Genomic DNA, 20,410 nt, shown 5'->3' with positions numbered 1-20,410 from the left:
TTCCTTGGGAGTCTTATTTCATCCATGCGGGCAACGTGACCTAACCACCGAAGACGGTGTTTCATGATGGTCACTTCTATGCTGGTTGGCCCGGCTCTTTCGAGGACTATGATGTTGATGATGTAGTCCTCCCAGCTGATGTTGAGGATGGTGCGGAGCTTCTTCTGATGGAACTGTTCCAGCTTCTTCAGGTCTCGGCGGGAGAGGGTCCATGTTTTGCACCCATAAAGGAGGTTCGAAACCACAACAGCGTTGTAGACCATCAGTTTAGTTTGATGGCTGAGGTCTTTGTTCTTGAACACCCGGCTTGCGAGTCTCCGAAATGCATGGAGCTTGTTTTCTACATCTTTGGTTGAATAATTACGTGATATTTTCTCATAATTATGAGATAAGATTCTTTTGTGAATGCAAGGCACTTCCATGTAACAATTTTTTTTTTTTTTTTTTAGAATGCTAAAGAAATGAAGTAACATCTGTAGGGATACGAGTGCAGCCCAGTGGTGTGAAGAACAGTGGGCGGTGTTTCATTTGATTTGTCTTGTAGCTCAGTTTGGTTGGGTGTTGCTGGGTTTAGAGTCTGGGGAAGAAACTTCCTGGTTGCTCCCTGTTCATATTTTAAGTCCATCACACTGAAATTGTTTGTACTGTAGTTGCTTTGTGACCTTTTTTTAAAAGACATTTCAATTTTCGAGACAAATTCAGCCATCTGTCATGTGAAATCAGTATTCCTGTCATGCTTTCGTTGTTATTTACTCATCATATATCTACAGTCAATGCTTCTTAAGCGGAGTCGGTTTCATACTTGTGAATTAACCAAGCAGTTTGAGTGCTTTCAGGTTAAAGAAAGATTTGGGATTGATTGTGTAGTATTGCGACCATGTTCAAGAAAGAAATGGGAGAATAAAGATGAAGCAGGAGAGATATTAGGTTTGGTACCGGCTCAGGGATAAACCGTGAACTTCTGAACTCACGAAGGGAGTGTGTAGTTTATCCCATTGTCTGGTGTGTTGGACTTCTCTCTTGGTCATTTAATTCCTTCTTTCTTTTCTTTTCTTTTCTTTTCTTCTTCAGTACCATTCCTGTTATTTCCACTTAATAATTCATAGCCGTTACTAAATAAGATGATGAACTGAATAACAAGTCAGGACCTTATGGAGTTAAAGGAAAATCTACATACCTGTCGGATACTTGCTTATTACTCCTTCGATGGAGGGCTGGAGTCAGCTTGAAAGAGACCACGCCCGTCAGCATAGCATAGCATAATTTTGTATTGATTTGCAGTGATGCTTCCCTCTAAGGAGACAAGTAGCGTTAAATACGGTACAGAAATAAATAAGTGCGTAACAGAGCCACCAGTTTTTCTTTTATATTGTGACCTAGATATATGTAACGTAATTATCGCCCCATACAAAAACAATTATATTTTATTCTTCAAGAAATGTTGCCTTTGAACGTTACCTTGAACGACTGATTAAAATATCAGCAAAAATGTTTCAATAAATTTGCATAAACAATAAGTGATATAGGTTAACGTTACTCCAGTGATATAATGTAATGAGTGTAATGTAAATGCATAGACTGGATGAAGCAACACACTGTTGTTCTGCATCAATTATTTAAACCGCTCTGCAGCTGAGCTTCTGGCACACATTCACCAATCACCGTTTCTCATGCTGCTTCTAAAAGGCCCTAAGGCCAGAAACTGAATTGCTGGTGCTCTGGTGAAATGCCAACATGTGTAACTTTAAATAGTCAAGCCCTGGATTCCTGTACTGTAACGCAGATGTGTGTATGGATGCAGGTGATCACTGTGTGCTCACAGCCTCTGGGTGTTTCCCATCTGAAGGGTTGACACACACATGCACACGTACCGTATAGTATGTGTTCTTTAGTGTAAACAAGCTTGGAGTGTACGGTAGGTGCCATGAGGAATATGATATCTACGTGATTAAATTAATACACAGGGGTACATTATACAGTAGCACATTACTGTATGTGTTCAGCCTAGAGGTGGGCAATATGAGAAAAAAAATCACATACAGTGTACATCATAATGCATAGAGTTATTAACAAACTACCAGGACTATAGGAGTGTTGGATTTGAATAAATGTTATAAATGATAATAAATTGGTTTATTATTATGACACAAATGTATAGTGCATTTATTTTTATTAAAAAAAAAAGTTTTTTTTCTTTTTTTTTTTGCAAAATTTTAACTCGGTCCACCTGGTTTGCAATAGAAAAACAAGATCAACTGTTAGCTACTGCTCACTTACATATTCCCCCCCCCCCCCCCACCACACACACACTCTTGCTTATTTCAGAATGCAAGCAATCGAAGGAATAGGACACTTATTATGAATGTTGACTTCAACAAATAATGAACCCTGAAACAAGTAAGTAAAGAGCAGTGTCTCTCCTCAGGGATTTCACATAGCATCCTGGTAAACTGTCATTTTGAAATCGCCTTTTGCTTCTTGAAATCGCGTCAGAATCCACGCTATATGTTTCGTAAATACATTCATTCAGTAAATACGAAGTTAATGTGGGACAGATCTGAAAACGGTACACATGGTATAGAACCCCAAGCTGAAGTTTGGTACCAAATATCAAGCAGTTGTGATTTGTAGTTGCTGAGAAAAGTGTTACGAACATTTTGTAAATCTACCATATATGTTTCGTAAATACATTCATTCGGTAAGCAGGAAGTTGATGTGGGACAGATCTGAAAATGGTACACACAGTATAGAATCCCAAGCTGAAGTTCGGTACCAAATATCAAGCAGTTGTGATTTGTAGTTGCTGAGAAAAGTGTTACGAACATTTTGTAAATCCACCGTATATGTTTCGTAAATACATTCATTCGGTAAATACGAAGTTAATGTGGGACAGATCTGAAAACGGTACACATGGTATAGAACCCCAAGCTGAAGTTTGGTACCAAATATCAAGCAGTTGTGATTTGTAGTTGCTGAGAAAAGTGTTACGAACATTTTGTAAATCCACCATATATGTTTCGTAAATACATTCATTCGGTAAGCAGGAAGTTGATGTGGGACAGATCTGAAAATGGTACACACGGTATAGAACCCCAAGCTGAAGTTTGGTACCAAATATCAAGCAGTTGTGATTTGTAGTTGCTGAGAAAAGTGTTACAAACATTTTGTAAATCCACCATATATGTTTCGTAAATACATTCATTCGGTAAATACGAAGTTAATGTGGGACAGATCTGAAAACGGTACACACGGTATAGAACCCCAAGCTGAAGGTTTGTACCAAGTACCAAGTGGCTATGATTTGTGGCTGCTGAGAAAAAGGGTGTTTCGTACAGACAGAGGTAAACCAATATACCCTTCCTCCTTTGGAGCAGGGGTATAATAATAAAAAATGTAGAAACTGCACCAGAAATTTTTTTCTCCTGTCCAACAATCAGAGATATTTTTTTTCTTTTGTAAAATGACAGCTATGTTTACACATAACACAGGGCGTTGTAAGGCTCCTCCTAATCTAATAATCCAAGGCCAATAATAAACTCATTTACAACACACACACATGTGTGTGTGTGTATATATATATATATATATATATATATATTTTTATTTTTATTTTTTTTTTTGATATGGTAAAGCTTTCTATAAAGAGAAATGTATTTAACTCTCTGGGACATCAGTAGGTTTTCCGCCACAGGAAAGTCTTCAGTATGGAGGACTCACACTTTCCAGGTTCTCTGTGTGAGGGAACGACAGTTTAGCTCCTATAACGTAAGCGATAACAGGATCAAACTTGTTCCACAACTTAAATGCAACTATAAATGGATAAAAAGTATGCTGTGTTGTTCAGTAATACATTTGAAATTGTAATTGTTGGCAAATTACTGCGATATAAGAAGAATAAAATGCTATATGACCTGTTGTTATTGGAAAATAATTGGCTTTGTGGTGGTAATAATAACTCCGCTTTTAAAAAAAATTCCTCATTTTAACTTGGATTTGGAAAATGTTTTAATGCTTTACGGTCTTTTGAGATAAAAATAAACAGGAAAGGTTTTCATAGTGTCATGACCGTGCCAAAGGTGTGTCGAATTGCACTACCCATCAGCCCCAGCACATCCTGTTTTGAGTTGATTAGCAGCACTTTTTAAGTTGTAGTTTTTCAGCGACTCGTCGTAAATACTGTTTATTGTTGTGCAGGCGTGCCACAGTGGCGCAGGGGTTGGTTTTGTTTTTTGCGCCTTGTACAGTATCCACGGTTCATGTTCATGGTTCTTGTTTTCACAGTTTTGGTTGTTTGCACTTTACTTAATAAATTGTCTGCACTTGCATCCGCCTTCGCCTCCATTCCGTGACACATAGCTTACACGTTACTTATTTTTATTTATGCAAATAAAGCACACTGTTTATTTTTATAACCAGTAAAAAGGAAGCAGCTTTCATTCAGTGTATTCAGAGTCTTCTGAATGAAAGGAATAGAAAAGAATACTCAACTTTAAATACTGGACTTTTATAGTCAGTATAAATTTTTAGTGTGCATTGTTACAGGCTTTGTTTATTGTTCATTAGAATCATTTTACATCCAATAAAAAAAAAAGTTACTTAGATTTCTTTGATATACTGTATACGCATGCCATGAGAATTTAAATCTGTACTGCGATATAATTTTGCCTGCGCTGCCATTACTACCGTTATAGCAATGCCATTTTTAACTGAGTGGATCATAATTTAAGTTATTCAACAGCAGGTTGTTTTTACCTTAACTGTGCCAGCATTTGTTCAGAAATACTTATTAGCATTTACTCATTTTGTGTACCTAAAGTATTTACTGGTCCAGCTGGTGTCACAGAGAGAGGAGCCCTCAATCCCCCATCCCTGGAAAAAAAAAACCCTAACAACCCACAAACACTTCTCTTTTGCGTTTTTTCCTCCATCTGTCTAAATGCACATTAATTATACATACATATACATGTTGCCCTCGAGGGAAAATTGCATGCATAATGCTGTCTATTTACTTCTTGTCTTAGCTGATATCTTAAATCTGTCATAGTCAAGGTTGAGAAGCAAAAACTCAAAATTACATCAAATTTATATATATAAAATATGCTTTCAGATGTACAGTGGTGCTTGAAAGTTTGTGAACCCTTTAGAATTTTCTGTATTTCTGCATAAATATGACGTAAAACATCATCAGATTTTCACACAAGTCCTAAAAGTAGATAAAGAGAACCCAGTTAAACAAATGAGACAAAAATATTATACTTGGTCATTTATTTATTGAGGAAAATGATCCAATATTACATATCTGTGAGTGGCAAAAGTATGTGAACCTTTGCTTTCAGTATCTGGTGTGACCCCCTTGTGCAGCAATAACTGCAACTAAATGTTTCCGGTAACTGTTGATCAGTCCTGCACACCGGCTTGGAGGAATTTTAGCCCGTTCCTCCGTACAGAACAGCTTCAACTCTGGGATGTTGGTGGGTTTCCTCACATGAACTGCTCGCTTCAGGTCCTTCCACAACATTTCGATTGGATTAAGGTCAGGACTTTGACTTGGCCATTCCAAAACATTCACTTTATTCTTCTTTAACCATTCTTTGGTAGAACGACTTGTGTGCTTAGGGTCGTTGTCTTGCTGCATGACCCACCTTCTCTTGAGATTCAGTTCCTGGACAGATGTCCTGACATTTTCCTTTAGAATTCACTGGTATAATTCAGATTTCATTGTTCCATCAATGATGGCAAGCCGTCCTGGCCCAGATGCAGCAAAACAGGCCCAAACCATGATACTACCACCACCATGTTTCACAGATGGGATAAGGTTCTTATGCTGGAATGCAATGTTTTCCTTTCTCCAAACATAACGCTTCTCATTTAAACCAAAAAGTTCTATTTTGGTCTCATCCATCCACAAACCATTTTTCCAATAGCCTTCTGGCTTGTCCACGTGATCTTTAGCAAACTGCAGACAAGCAGCAATGTTCTTTTTGGAGAGCAGTGGCTTTCTCCTTGCAGCCCTGCCACGCACACCATTGTTGTTCAGTGTTCTGCTGATGGTGGACTCATGAACATTAACATTGGCCAATGTGAGAGAGGCCTTCAGTTGCTTAGAAGTTACCCTGGGGTCCTTTGTGACCTCGCCGACTATTGCACACCTTGCTCTTGGAATGATCTTTGTTGGTCGACCACTCCTGGGGAGGGTAACAATGGTCTTGAATTTCCTCCATTTGTACACAATCTGTCTGACTGTGGATTGGTGGAGTCCAAACTCTTTAGAGATGGTTTTGTAACCTTTTCCAGCCTGATGAGCATCAACAACGCTTTTTCTGAGGTCCTCAGAAATCTCCTTTGTTCGTGCCATGATACACTTCCACAAACATGTTGTGAAGATCAGACTTCGATAGATCCCTGTTCTTTAAATAAAACAGGATGCCCACTCACACCTGATTGTCATCCCATTGATTGAAAACACCTGACTCTAATTTCACCTTCAAATGAACTGCTAATCCTAGAGGTTCACATACTTTTGCCACTCACAGATATGTAATATTGGATCATTTTCCTCAATAAATAAATGACCAAGTATAATATTTTTGTCTCATTTGTTTAACTGGGTTCTCTTTATCTACTTTTAGGACTTGTGTGAAAATCTGATGATGTTTTAGGTCATATTTATGCAGAAATATAGAAAATTCTAAAGGGTTCACAAACTTTCAAGCACCACTGTATCTTTATGTAAGTCTAATACGATACAGATTACTCGAAACATTAATATAGTACAGCCTTATTACTGTTGTCTGTAAGGCAACAGGTCTGAGAACAGTGCACGTCGCGCCCGTGGCTTTTGGCATTGCCACACTCCAGGTTTCCGCTGACAGCGTGTGGAGGAGGCACTATTGTTGTCGTGTGTTTGGGTATTACCTGCAGGCGCTATCGCTTAAACCTAACAACATCATCCGATTATTAGGCTTAGGCTTGTTTCGCTTCATTGCTTTGTGTCAGGTGAGCAGCGGATTTGGCCTTTAGAGACGACGGATGGGGGGGTTGTGGGATTTTAAATTTTTTTTTTATTTTCATGTATTAGCGGCTTTAATTCGTGCGATTATGATTCATCCTAAGTAGTCTCTGGGTTATTTAGCATTTTTTAGATTCGTTTTAAAACATGGTTTACTGATGTACATCCTTAGAATAAGCAGCATGATTTTCTTGGCATCTTTATCTTATGCTTCTGAGAAGAAACGTGATGGAGTGTTTGAGAGAAGGTTGAAGCTGTAAGCTATCTTTTTTTGGGGGGATTTTGTATGCCCGACTTTTTTTGTTTTGTCCTGGTTTAGGTGTTTTGTTGGTTTTTATATCTATATATAAAGATATCGATACATATAAAGTAATACATTAGCGATACCAAATATCCATACATTATTCAGATTTTTTTTTTTCCCTAGAAATGTTCACAGCTATCTGGCTACTAAAGGTGTGCAACAAGGGACTAGCAGTAGGATTTACTTGTATCTGGATACAAGCAAGCAAGTGGTCAGATACGAAGCTTGCAGGACAAAGAAAGACCATGTTCATTACCATGAACACGATGTACTGTATGATGCATTTACATTGTAAATTCATTCATCCTTAGTAAGTGCTTGGTCGGGGTCAAGTGAAGCTATTGCTTTGTTTATATTTTGGGAAATAAATTTGTTAAAATACAAAGTTTAGGGGAATAAAAGGGTACGAGGCAGAGAATAGGAGGGTACAATTAAAAAGGCTGAAGCCCTTCACCATGAACCATAGGTGAGGAAAAATGTAAAACTGAGACAGTTTCAAGGCATTTGGGGAGGAATTTCTGATTTATTGTAAACAGCAGAATAGTCTGAAGTGATGGTAATCAATACTAAAAATTTTCATGCTGTAGAACAGCCATATAGTAATGAATCAAAAAGAAATTTGACAATACAAAACTTTATATATTTTTGTGGTTTACAAAATTAAGTGGGCGGCACGGTGGTGTAGTGGTTAGCGCTGTTGCCTCACAGCAAGAAGGTCCGGGTTCGAGCCCCGTGGCCGGCGAGGGCATTTCTGTGCAGAGTTTGCATGTTCTCCCCGTGTCCGTGTGGGTTTCCTCCGGGTGCTCCGGTTTCCCCCACAGTCCAAAGACATGCAGGTTAGGTTAACTGGTGGCTCTAAATTGACCGTAGGTGTGAATGTGAGCATGAATGGTTGTCTGTGTCTATGTGTCAGCCCTGTGATGACCTGGCGACTTGTCCAGGGTGTACCCCGCCTTTCGCCCGTAGTCAGCTGGGATAGGCTCCAGCTTGCCTGCGACCCTGTAGAACAGGATAAAGCGGCTAGAGATAATGAGATGAGATGAGACAATAACTTGATTTTGTAAACGTCAAAAATATATAAATTTTGTATCGTCAAATTTCTTTTTGATTCATTATTCAATTTCTGAACAATCTGAGTATTGATCTAATCCTAAAGCTTCTATAACAGTGTCTGTAGTGATATCAGGTACTGAACCTGATTCGGGTTTTTTAACATGTTCGATCTTCCCCTTTATCCTTCTTTTCTTTGAAAGGAACCGCTCTGTTGCCTTTTGTACAAGTCTGTTCACTTCAGCTGAATTCAAATTTTATATATAGCATGTGAGATCCTCTTTATATTAAGGAGGTTCAGAGTTCAAAAGATTTTTCAGATATTTTGAAAAAAATATATGAATTAATTTATCACAGTATTTTCATTTGGAGGGCGGCACGGTGGTGTAGTGGTTAGCACTGAGGCCTCACAGCAAGAAGGTCCGGGTTCGAGCCCCGTGGCCGGCGAGGGCCTTTCTGTGCAGAGTTTGCATGTTCTCCCCGTGTCTGCGTGGGTTTCCTCCGGGTGCTCCGGTTTCCCCCACAGTCCAAAGACATGCAGGTTAGGTTAACTGGTGACTCTAAATTGCCCGTAAGTGTGAATGGGTGTCTGTGTCTATGTGTCAGCCCTGTGATGACCTGGCGACTTGTCCAGGGTGTACCCCGCCTTTTGCCCGTAGTCAGCTGGAATAGGCTCCAGCTTGCCTGCGACCCTGTAGAACAGGATAAAGCGGCTAGAGATAATGAGATGAGATATTTATAATTTTAACGATTACTGTTAACATTAACTGCATGACTGATGTCAATTCTTGATATGTGACTCCCCTACAAGGACACACTGCATTCCGTCGCAAGTCAAAATGTAAACAATGTCAATGCGCCAAGCATGCCGAGTGGGCGGGTTCGACCCAGAACGGGCCGGATACAATAATGGGATAGCAATCGATATTTATAATTAAATATTTAGCCAACCAGCATTTATACACGGACCCATACACAGACGTATTTTACTCGGTAATCATAGTGACGGCTAAAATTACAGACTTACCCGTGGTTTGGGGCCTTTTTGAAAACCAGGCATCTAACGTACCACTCCACTTCTTATTCGCCATTTCTAGCCATGTGGTAGCGCGGCTCAATCACAGTACATGAAACATTGTCAACACCTTGTCAGCCAATCAGATTGCATCTTAGTTGTAGCATAACGGCTGCCTCTGTTTCCTACGGACATGTTAGTATTTGGCTATTATTTAGTTGAATAAAACTTAGTTTCACATCGCACGCTGCTCAGTTTCGTATAGATATGTAAACAAAAATATTTTTTGTTACTCGGTGAAAAATAGACGGCGGCAAATCCTACTACAGACGGCGATTTGCCGCCGCAGACCGGCTACTTTTGAGACCTCTGAGAATATATTGCAAGTAGGTACAAGCAAAACTAGCATGAGCAGGATTTAAAAAACAAAACAAAACAGTACTTCAAATCTGCAGTTGAGATCAGTTATGAGGTTGAAGAACTGTCAGAGCAAGAATTCACACACCATACTGACATTTTTCAGTGTTTTCAAAGGCATAGTGGTCAATTTCACATTTAATAAGAACTGAATATGGATAGATATACGGATATTTTATTATATGCGAGAAGGCGTGATCTTCCCTCCTGTTTCAACTTTCACTACTTTTCAGCTGTTCCTTCACTTAAGAGAGAAAACAACTAGACATTTGCACTTGAATGTGTTATACGTTACTGCGTTTGCCTCTTTCCTGTGAGGAGGGGCTGTGGTGGCACGGTGACCATCGTGATTGACAGCCCTGTTTGCCGCAGAGAGGCGTATAATAATAACGCCATCATATGGTCTGGCAGATTTTGGGCTCAGCACCAGAGATGACAAATGTGCTCACGCAATAATTCAATCTGCTCCTACAATTCTCCAACTTTACGGAGACACGCGAAAGCAGAGTATTTGGAGCAATTAAGCCGGTCAGTCGTTGTCGTTGTAGTATAGCGCCCCAAAATGTCTGCCAGGTTGTTTACAGGGAAAGTGTTGTTGTAAAAGACAGAAAGCAGGAAAGGAAGAGGAAATAACAAAACTCGCAGACAGATTGAGATGCAGTGAATGTGTGAGGAGTGGAAGATGGCCTGAAAATATCAGCAGCTAATTAGGGCATTTTTTTTTTTTTCCATACATCACACATTTTGGATGAGCCTGGAAGCTGTATTTGAGCTGTTGATCTTGTCACTGCACTGGGCTCGGCTGATGTTATTTCACTGATATAAAAGTTCCGGGCAAGCCTTACTTTTTATTATCCTTTACCTCACTTGGTTTAATAAGCAACATTGCAGAGAACAAAATGCCAATGAAGTGCAGTACACATAATTAAGTTATTTCTGTAACAGGCGTTGAAATGACTTTCTTAGAAGGTACGAGAAGTAGACAGATGATTGTAATGTCATTTTTCATCATCATATTACTAATTCCTTCATTCCTTTTCAAAACACCTTTTCTCTCTCCTTGTAGAATAAGAAATACGTGCTGATGATGGTGGACCCTGACGCCCCCAGCCGTACTAACCCCACTCGAGCCCACTGGAGACACTGGCTGCTGGCTGACATTGACGTAAGTGAGAAAAAATAACCAGGTTGTCTTTGGACATCTTTCATAGCAGCACACTGACCATGCCCAAACATTGACTGTGTAATAAAAGCACCAGAATGTTCTTGATTGATGAGGTAGATACGCTATACGGTCAAAAATAAGTGATCACCTGACCATCAAGCCCGTATGTAGTTCGTTCCCAAACTGTTACCACAAAGTTGGGAGCACACAGCTATCTAGAATGCCTTTGTATGCTGTACAATTAAGTTAATTTATTTATATAGTGCTTTTAACAACAGACACTGTCGCAAAGCAGCTTTACAGAAAAATAAAGACTTCAAACATATGAACTAATTTTATCCCTAATAAATGTATTTATTTTTTTCGCGGTGTGGTTTCCATCAAATCCTGCGCTCTGATTGGCTGGCGAGTGGGTCCGTATCCTACGGTACGGACCCCGGTTACGGACTTCTGGCAACTCGCTCGTTCACAACAACAAACATAGTAGCATTTTTTGTCAACATTTATCTTTTTTTTTTTTTTATAAGATTTATTTATAAGATTTTTATCAAAAATCTTATAAATTTTTGCCAGCATTTCTCAGAAATATAGTATTAATTTTACAGCATGGATAGCGGTAACGACAGTGTTCATCGCGAAAGCGAGTTTTACTACCCTGAGGAAGAAGAAATAAAAGAAAACTTTTCAGGAGAAAGCTAAAAACCTCTAACTGTTGCTAACGCCGAGCAAAAACATGGCTGAATCCTGAATGACTCAATTTTGTATAAATAGGGGGCTACATAGGCGGCAAAATGTAGTTTTTTTTCCTGCCATGGAAGTGCACTTGTATACCGAGGAGGAAGCCATTTATATTACAGCCGTAAATGAGGATTCAAAATGGCGGCTTGGCTCGGTTTTCCCCTTCGGACGCTCTCGTTTTCTGTTAGAATTTGGTAAAGAAAAAATAAATATATTATTTACCAGCTTAAGGTCGGTCCGTATGGTGAAATACCGTGACCTCGGCCTTGAATACTGACCTCGGCCCAGAGGGCCTCCGTCAGTACTTTCAAGATCTCGGTCACGGTATTTCACGATACGGACCTCCCAGCTGGTAAATAACATATATTTATCCCTGCTGAGCAAGTCTGAGGCAACTGTGACCAGGAAAATCTCCCTCAGATGACATGAGGAAGAAACCTTGAGAGGAACCAGACTCAAAAGGGAACCCATCCTCATCTGGGTGATAACAGATAACTGTTTGAATGATTATAAATAACTCGTTTCTATAACTGTGCCCTATATAGTCACAAAGTATAACTGTGAAACCGGGAAATTCATTCTAGTTTTAGCATGAAGTTTATTTTGTTGGAGTTATCAGCTGTTCAGTGATGGAGACTTGAGTGCAAAACTGTTCATGACAGCTGGAGAACTATCTATGGTGATCAGGTCTGTTGTAGTCCTTAGCAGTGATGGGAATAACGGCGTTAGAAATAAACGGCGTTACTAACGGCGTTACTTTTTTTAGTAACGAGTAATCTAACTAATTACTTTTTACATCGTTATAACGCCGTTCCCGTTACTTACAATAAAATACTATGCGTTACTTTATTAGAGCTGTTCTCATCTGGCACGCTGCTCGTTCAGCCTTTCTTTCCTCTGCTTTAGTGTTGGGCGGGGAGACACGACACAACGGCACAGTAAGCCAATCAGAGTAGATTTGGACAACATATGTAGGTAGGCCACGCCTACTGCACTACTGCGTGCTCTTTCAATCGGAAGACCCAGCGATGGCGAGCGGTCAGCCCAGCACTGCGCTTTCACATTGGAAATACAGCCATTACTTTTCATTACTTGAAATAAAAGGCAAGAGTGTTTACGTGCAATGCACATTATGTCGAGGAACAAAGCATTTGTCCTCGTCAGTGGCCAGTAATTAGTAACATAATTTTAATAACTACAAAAATATATTAAATTTGATAGATGTCTTATCTCACATTGTCCCACAAAAATATTAATATAGTGTAGATAATGTTACTAATTGGTTCTGTTAAGTGTCCATTTCAGTCATTAAACACATTTAACATTCACTTTTATTATGATTACACTAATTGAATTTGATTTTTTTTGAGGGGGAACAAAATGTAACGGAATAATTACTTTCCCTGGTAATTAGTTACTTTTATGACAAAGTAACTCCGTTACTAACTCAGTTACTTTTTGGGAAAAGTAACTAGTAACTATAACTAATTACTTTTTGAAAGTAACGTGCCCAACACTGGTCTTTAGCCATCAAGGCAAAACTGTAAGTGTCCAGAGCCATCTTCAAAGTGTGTCTTTCAACTGTCCATACGGGGCCATCCTCCACTCCACAGGAGCGATGTGATGAGGCTCCAGCCAGAAGTAGGGCATCAGGATGGATCAGGCAAGTCCGAAGAGCAGGAGAGGTCAGCATCACTGGTGTCTCACGGTTGACATGTAACTCGACAGAGAGAAGACACAGGTTGTTGGGTATGCCCGTTGTCGCCTAATGGTTAAGAACAGTATACACTACAATTACAAGAATTACAGTACAATTTCCCTTCACTTGAACTAAGCGGCACAAACCCGTTCTATCATGACAGTGCTCCTGCGCACAAAGCGAGCTCCATGAAGGCATAGTGTGTTAAGGTCGGAGTGGAAAGAAGAACTCGAGTGTCCTGCACAGAGCTCTGACCTCAACCCCACTGAACACCTTTGGGATGAACTGGAACACTGACTGCACCCCAGACTTCCTCATTTAACATCGCTGCCTGACCTCACTAATGCTCTTGTGGCTGAAAAGAACACAAATCCCCGCAGGCACTCGCGAAAATCTAGTGGAAAGCCTTCCCAGAAGAACGGAGGTTATTATAATGGCAGATAGAGGACCAAGTTTGTAATGGAACATTCACAAAGCACATAGGAGTCAGATAGTTACGTGTTCATCAGCGTTTGGCCATGTAGTGTATATTAATCCAGTTTAGGGTTGCTTATGGTGTACTCCAGTGACTCTCATTCCTTTTGTTCCCAATCTCCAACCCAAAATTTCTCAAACTTTACCCTAAATCGTACTACAGCAACTTCCATTTCTCTGCACAAAAGTCTTTGACTGCGTGAACCGCTATTGTTGTAAACATGTTACATTGCTACATCTGGTGCCACTCCGAGAACGTTCATAACTTTATCAAAACCACAACAACGTTCAAAGGCTTATAAGAAATAAACCATACAGCTATTTGTTTTTTAAATGAGCAGTGCTGCATATTTTCACACTCAAGATTTTTTTTTTTTTGGCTCAGTGCATCGTTTCCTCATAGCCAGCTTAAAACAAGAGCATGATAAATGCTAACAGTTAAGGGATTATCTAGGAAAAGTTATTCTGAAGAAACAAGAACAGTTAGAGGATTTTTGTTTTCTATTGTTTTTTAAATTTTTCTCTAGCCTGGCAAGCCAGACTAAATGTGAATATTTAGTCTGGTCTCGGTCGTAGACATTTCCGAAGGGTGTGGGTAGGAACAACCCGTTGTCTTTCAAACTGTCTCTGTGCGTATAGGCCAACGCTCTGACCAATCAGCGCAACAGTGACTGTGACGTAGTCAGAGCGACAGAAAGCAGTAGGGTTTTCAATTAGCCCCATCCGTTTGGCTACCAGCAGAGCCAGCTGGTAGATCAGACTTTTGCCATAGCCGGTTGGCAAAACAGCGAAAATGTCCTTCTTGAAAAGGAATGAGCGGAGAGCCTCTTCCTGCTCATGTTTCAACGAAAACTCCAAGTCTAATTCTTCTAAAACTGATTCCAAAGCGGAGTCAAACGAGCGCTGTTCAATAGCCGTAGCCATCTTTCCTGTTGTGCTTTCTCCAGCGTCGCGCAGCCTTGTCGTCACTCCTGCAAAAGCCCGCCCAAAGAATCCAAACAAAAACCTTGCGTTGTGATTGGCGGGCACGATTTGATGCCCGGGGTGTGTTGTTGATATGGTCTGAGGCTAGACCCACTCGTAGGCAAAAATTATTTTTGGCCGCTAGGCGGGTGGGTCTAGTTTACTAGGCTAATTTTTCTCCTTAATTTTCACCATTTGGCTTGTGCGTGTTTAAATTTCAAACCGTCTTTAAAAAAAAAAAAAGATATTTTGGGGGGCTTTTTTTCACCTTTATTATTGGATAGGACAGTGTAGAGACAGGAAATGGGCAGGAGAGAGAGACGGGGAGGGATTGGGAAATGACCTCGGGCCAGAATCGAACCCGGGTCCCCGGATTTATGGTATGGCGCCTTATCCACCTGAGCCACGATGCCCCCCAAACTGTCTTTAATCCAGTACAATAATCCAGTATTGTACAGGGTGTTTCAAAAAAATATATATTATTTGAGATGTATGTATCCCAGAAACTACATAATCTAGGCAAATTAAACTGAACAGGCTTAATGTTGAGCCATATAAGATTTATTCCTCAAAATTTGAAAGAGAAATTCAAACGTATGTGGATTCCATGAACGATTTCACAAATTTTCAATATGCACACTGCCTGAGACACAGCACTGGGTGAAGTGCAACTTGTTGAGTTTCATTCGCAAATGTTTCCTCAGGACACGCCAAACTGTCGTCGGAGGAATCTGGGTCTCCAGGCTCGCTCTTCTTGAGGCTTCGCAAGAGTTTTTCCTGAATGCACTCGATAGTCTCTTCCGATGCTGGTAGTCATCCAGCTCCTTTTGCCCTGCTGCACAGACCGCCTTCCTCTTTGAACTGTTTGTGCCGTGTCCAAATCTGCATTGCAGTTGGTGCATTTTTAGAGAATTCTTTCATAAATGCAAGCTGCACAGTCAGTAAACATAAAATTTTGACCTGTTTCTACACATGCTGTTAAAATTTGAGGTCATTTGAACGGGAACTGGCAAAGTTATTAGATTGTGAAATGATATCAAATTTTTTGAAACACCCTGTTGTTAGGGTTTTGCTGGGATTCGAACCTGGTTCGTTGGTGTGATGATCCAGCAAACCCCCACTAGGCCACCAGGGGAATGACTCAAATGCAGAGGCGTGAGGCTGAAGTAGAAAAAGTAACAAAAGGTTTATTTATACTATGTACACTATATACAATCCAGGGCAAAACAAAAAAACAAAAACAAAGAGTATAATTCAAAAAGAAAAAGGCAAAAATGCAAAAGCTCAGAAGATACACAAAACACAGTACAAAGGAAACTGGAGATAAACATAACAGCACAAAGACTCCGTGACAAGAGGACTGAACTCAGGGGTATAAATAGACAAACTAATTAAGGACACAGGTGAAGATAATTAGGCAATTAACACAAACACAAGACACAGGAACAGTGGCGGCCTCTAGAGGCCAAAATAAACACGACATGAAAAGGAAATAACAGCGGCCTCTAGAGGCCAAAACAGTCCTAGACCTAACAGGACCCCCCCCTCTAGGAGCGTCTCCTGACGTTCCCAGGGCGATCCGGATGGGCCGAATGGAAGTCCCGACATAGTTCTTTATCAAGGACATCCCGAGCAGGAACCCAGCAGCGCTCCTCAGGACCATAGCCCTCCCAGTCCACCAGATATTGCAACCCGCCGCGGACCCGGCGGGAGTCAAGCAGGCGATTCACAGTGAACACAGTCTGCCCCTGGAAGATGCGGGGGGGTGGGGGGTTCCTAGGGGCAGGGGCATACGTAGACGTCAGTACGGGCCGTAACAGCGAAACATGGAAAGTGGGGTTGATCCTCAGAGTCCGGGGCAACTGGAGCCGGTAGGAGACAGGGTTCACCCTGCGCACCACCTTGAAGGGGCCAATGTAGCGAGGAGCAAGCTTGCGGTTCTCCACCCGCAGTGGAAGGTCCTTAGTGGACAGCCAAACACGCTGCCCAGGGCGGAAAGCGTGTGCAGGTCTTCTATGGCGGTTGGCCTGAGTCTGGTTGGTTCTGGAGGTCTGTATGAGGGTCTTCCTGACCTTGCTCCAGGTCTTGCGACACCGTCTCACATATTGGTTGACCGAGGGCACCCCCGCGTCCTCCTCCTGGTCCGGGAACAGAGGTGGCTGGAACCCGAATTGGCACTGGAATGGCGACAGCTTGGTGGCCGATGACTGCAGGGTGTTATGGGCGTACTCCGCCCATGGCAGCCAGGTGCTCCACGATGTCGGGTTATCCATAGCCAGGCCTCGCAGGGTGGTTTCCAGGTCCTGGTTGAGCCTCTCCGTCTGACCATTGGACTGTGGGTGAAACCCAGAGGAGAGGCTGGCAGTGGCTCCGATGACCTTGCAGAACCCGTGCCACACTCGGGAGGAGAACTGGGGCCCTCGGTCTGAGACGATGTCCTGTGGAAGACCAAAGACTCGGAAGACATGATTAAACAAAAGTTACGCAGTTTCAAGAGCAGAGGGGAGTTTGCACAGTGGTATGAAGCGGCAGGCCTTGGAGAATCTGTCAACTAAGACCAAAATGACCGTGTTACCTTGTGACTCAGGGAGACCCGTGATAAAGTCGACTGCCACGTGGGACCAGGGACGCCGGGGAATGGTCAGAGGATGCAGGAGACCCTGGGGACGCTGTCGTGGGTTCTTGGTTCTGGTGCAAACCTCACAGGACAGGACAAATGACCTTACTTCCTTCTCCATGTTAGGCCACCAGAAGCGTCTTTTCAGGAAGTCCAGGGTCCTCCGAGCTCCCGGGTGGGCGGTGAGAGGGGAAGAGTGACCCCACTGGAGAACCTTGGCCCGGGCTTGATGTGGGACGTACAAGAGGCCTGGTGGCCCCGTCCCAGGACCGGGGTCCTGGCGTTGGGCTCGTCGGACAGCCTCCTCAATACCCCAGCGGACAGGGGCCACAATCCGGGACACAGGGATAATAGGCCCGACTTCATTCTCCCTGTTAGTGGCAGAGAACAGTCTGGACAGTGCGTCAGGTTTGGTGTTCTTGGAGCCGGGGCGGTATGAGAGGGTGAAGTCAAACCGACTGAAAAACAGGGCCCACCTAGCCTGTCGAGGGTTCAGTCTCTTGGCTTGCTGGAGGTACTCCAGGTTCTTGTGGTCAGTCCAAACCAGGAATGGATGTTGTGCTCCCTCCAGCCAGTGCCTCCACTCCTCAAGGGCCAGTTTGACCGCTAGCAGTTCTCGATCCCCCACATCGTACCGGGACTCAGCAGGACTCAGGCGGTGGGAGAAGTAAGCGCAGGGGTGCAGCTTTCCTTCCGAACGTTGAGAGAGCACCGCGCCGACACCACTGTCCGAGGCGTCCACCTCCACGATGAATGGTTGGGAGGTGTCCGGGAGAACCAGAATGGGTGCCGTGCAGAAGCGGTCCTTGAGGTCTTTGAACGCCTTTTCTGCCTGAGGAGACCAGCCATAAGATCCACCTGTCCCTTTGGTGAGGTCTGACATGGGTGCTGCCACAGAACTGAAGTTCCTGATGAACTTGCGGTAGAAGTTAGCAAATCCTAAGAACCGCTGAACCTCCTTAACGGACTTGGGAGTAGGCCAATCCCGGACGGCCAGGGTCTTGGCAGGGTCCATTTGGAGTTGGCCTGTCCGTACAATAAATCCCAGAAAGGAGACCTCGGGAACATGAAATTCGCATTTCTGGGCCTTGGCGAACAGATTGTTCTGTAGCAGCCTCTGGAGAACCTGGCGGACATGGTGGCGGTGCTCCTGCACGGTCTTGGAAAAGATAAGGATGTCGTCGAGGTAGACAAAAACGTATAGGTTAATCATGTCCCTTAAGACGTCGTTGATTAGGGCCTGAAAAACAGCTGGTGCGTTGGTGAGTCCGAAGGGCATCACCTGGTATTCGTAGTGCCCAGACGGGGTGTTAAAGGCAGTCTTCCACTCGTCTCCCTGTCGGATACGGATGAGGTGGTATGCGTTCCGTAGGTCCAACTTGGTGAAGACGGTGGCGCCTTGGAGCAGGTCGAAAGCTGTGGACATCAGCGGAAGGGGATATCGGTTGCGCACAGTGATCTTATTCAGGCCCCTGTAATCAATACATGGTCGGAGCCCCCCATCCTTCTTGCCGACAAAGAAGAAGCCGGCTCCAGCAGGTGAAGTGGAGGGTCGAATAAACCCAGAGACCAGGGCATCTTTGAGGTATTCCTCCATGGCCTTGCGTTCTGGCTGAGAGAGTGAAAACAGTCTGCCACGAGGAGGGGTAGTCCCAGGGAGCAAGTCGATGGCACAGTCGTAGGCCCGGTGCGGAGGAAGAACGGCGGCCCTGCTCTTGCTGAATACCTCCTTGAGATCCCAGTACTCTGTGGGAACTTGAGATAACTCGGTGAGATCAGGGGGCTCGGCAGGAGACACAGGAGAGCTAGAGAGCAGACAAGAGGCATGGCATGCAGGGCCCCATTCCACAACCTGGCTTGTTACCCAGTCTATGCGAGGGTTGTGGCGAGTAAGCCAAGGAAGGCCTAGAATAACTGGGAACTCAGGTGAAGGAATCAGGTGCAGGGATATTTCTTCCTTGTGACCTTGAGACTGGAGGAAGACTGGAGAAGTAACTTGGGTGACTCTTCCATCACCTAACGCTTGGCCATCGAGGGCAGACACAGACAGAGGGACTTCAAGAGGTGCAGTAGGTATATTGATGCTTTGGGCGAAGTGAATATCCATAAAGTTCCCAGCCGCCCCTGAGTCTATCAAAGCTTGACAAGAGTGGACAGACTCACCCCAGGAGATGGAGACCGGGATGTAGATTCCTTGGCCAGGGAGTCCGGGAGAGAGGGTAGGCCCCGTCACAACCCTCCCTCGGCTGGACGGGGCGGTCCTTTTCCCAAGAGTTCGGGACATGATGCTCGGAAGTGACCAGGCTTGCCACAGTAGATGCAGCACTTGTCCCTCCTTCTGCGCTCCCTCTCAGATGCGGAGAGGCGAGTACGACCCACTTGCATGGGTTCTGGACAGTCACTGAAGGAGGTAGACGGTCTCCAGGTAGAGGTAGGGAGGCTGGGGGGGCTCAAGGCTTGGTGGCGTTCTCTCATCCTGTTGTCCAGACGAATAGCATGTGAGATGAGGGTTTCGAGGTCACTTGGGCATCCAATAGAGGCCAGACCGTCCTTGATGGGGTCAGACAGACCATGGTGGAAGGCTGACACCAGGGCAGTCTCGTTCCATCCACTTACTGCTGCGAGTGTTCGGAACGAGATGGCGTAATCTGCGACGCTTCCTCCTTGCCGGATGGACATGAGCTTTCGGGCTGCGTCGGTACTGATGTCTGCCTGATCGAAGACCCGAAGCATCTCTTCAGAAAACAGCTGGAAATCAAAGCACTCAGGTCCCTGTCTTTGCCAGATAGCAGTAGCCCAGGCTCGCGCCTTACCAGCTAATAAGGTGATCACAAAGGCAATCTTGCGGCGATCCGTAGTGTAGGTGGTAGGCTGAAGCTCAAAGGTGAGTTGACACTGGGTAAGGAACTCTCGGCACTCACTGTGCTTGCCGTCATACCTCTGTGGTGCAGGAAGGCTG

At 43.4% G+C, this 20,410-nt stretch overlaps 1 protein-coding gene across 3 annotated transcripts in view; it reads left to right on the top strand.

Moving 5' to 3' along the window:
* The window catches only part of LOC132892864 (phosphatidylethanolamine-binding protein 4), a 277,165-nt gene that overhangs the window by 102,543 nt on the left and 154,212 nt on the right, over positions 1-20,410 (top strand). For all 3 annotated transcript variants that reach the window (XR_009655486.1, XR_009655485.1, XM_060931329.1), the window contains exon 4: positions 10,862-10,960. Coding sequence is in view for 1 of the 3 variants with exons in the window: in XM_060931329.1 (XP_060787312.1) it covers positions 10,862-10,960 (99 nt within the window). In the remaining 2 variants the exon portion in view is untranslated. The remainder of the gene's footprint in view (positions 1-10,861; positions 10,961-20,410) is intronic.

Source organism: Neoarius graeffei, chromosome 10 (genome assembly GCF_027579695.1).
Source record: "Neoarius graeffei isolate fNeoGra1 chromosome 10, fNeoGra1.pri, whole genome shotgun sequence".
Lineage (NCBI taxonomy): Eukaryota > Metazoa > Chordata > Actinopteri > Siluriformes > Ariidae > Neoarius > Neoarius graeffei.
Note: the sequence above shows the minus strand (reverse complement) of the source record. Positions and strands in the feature narration are given on the sequence as shown.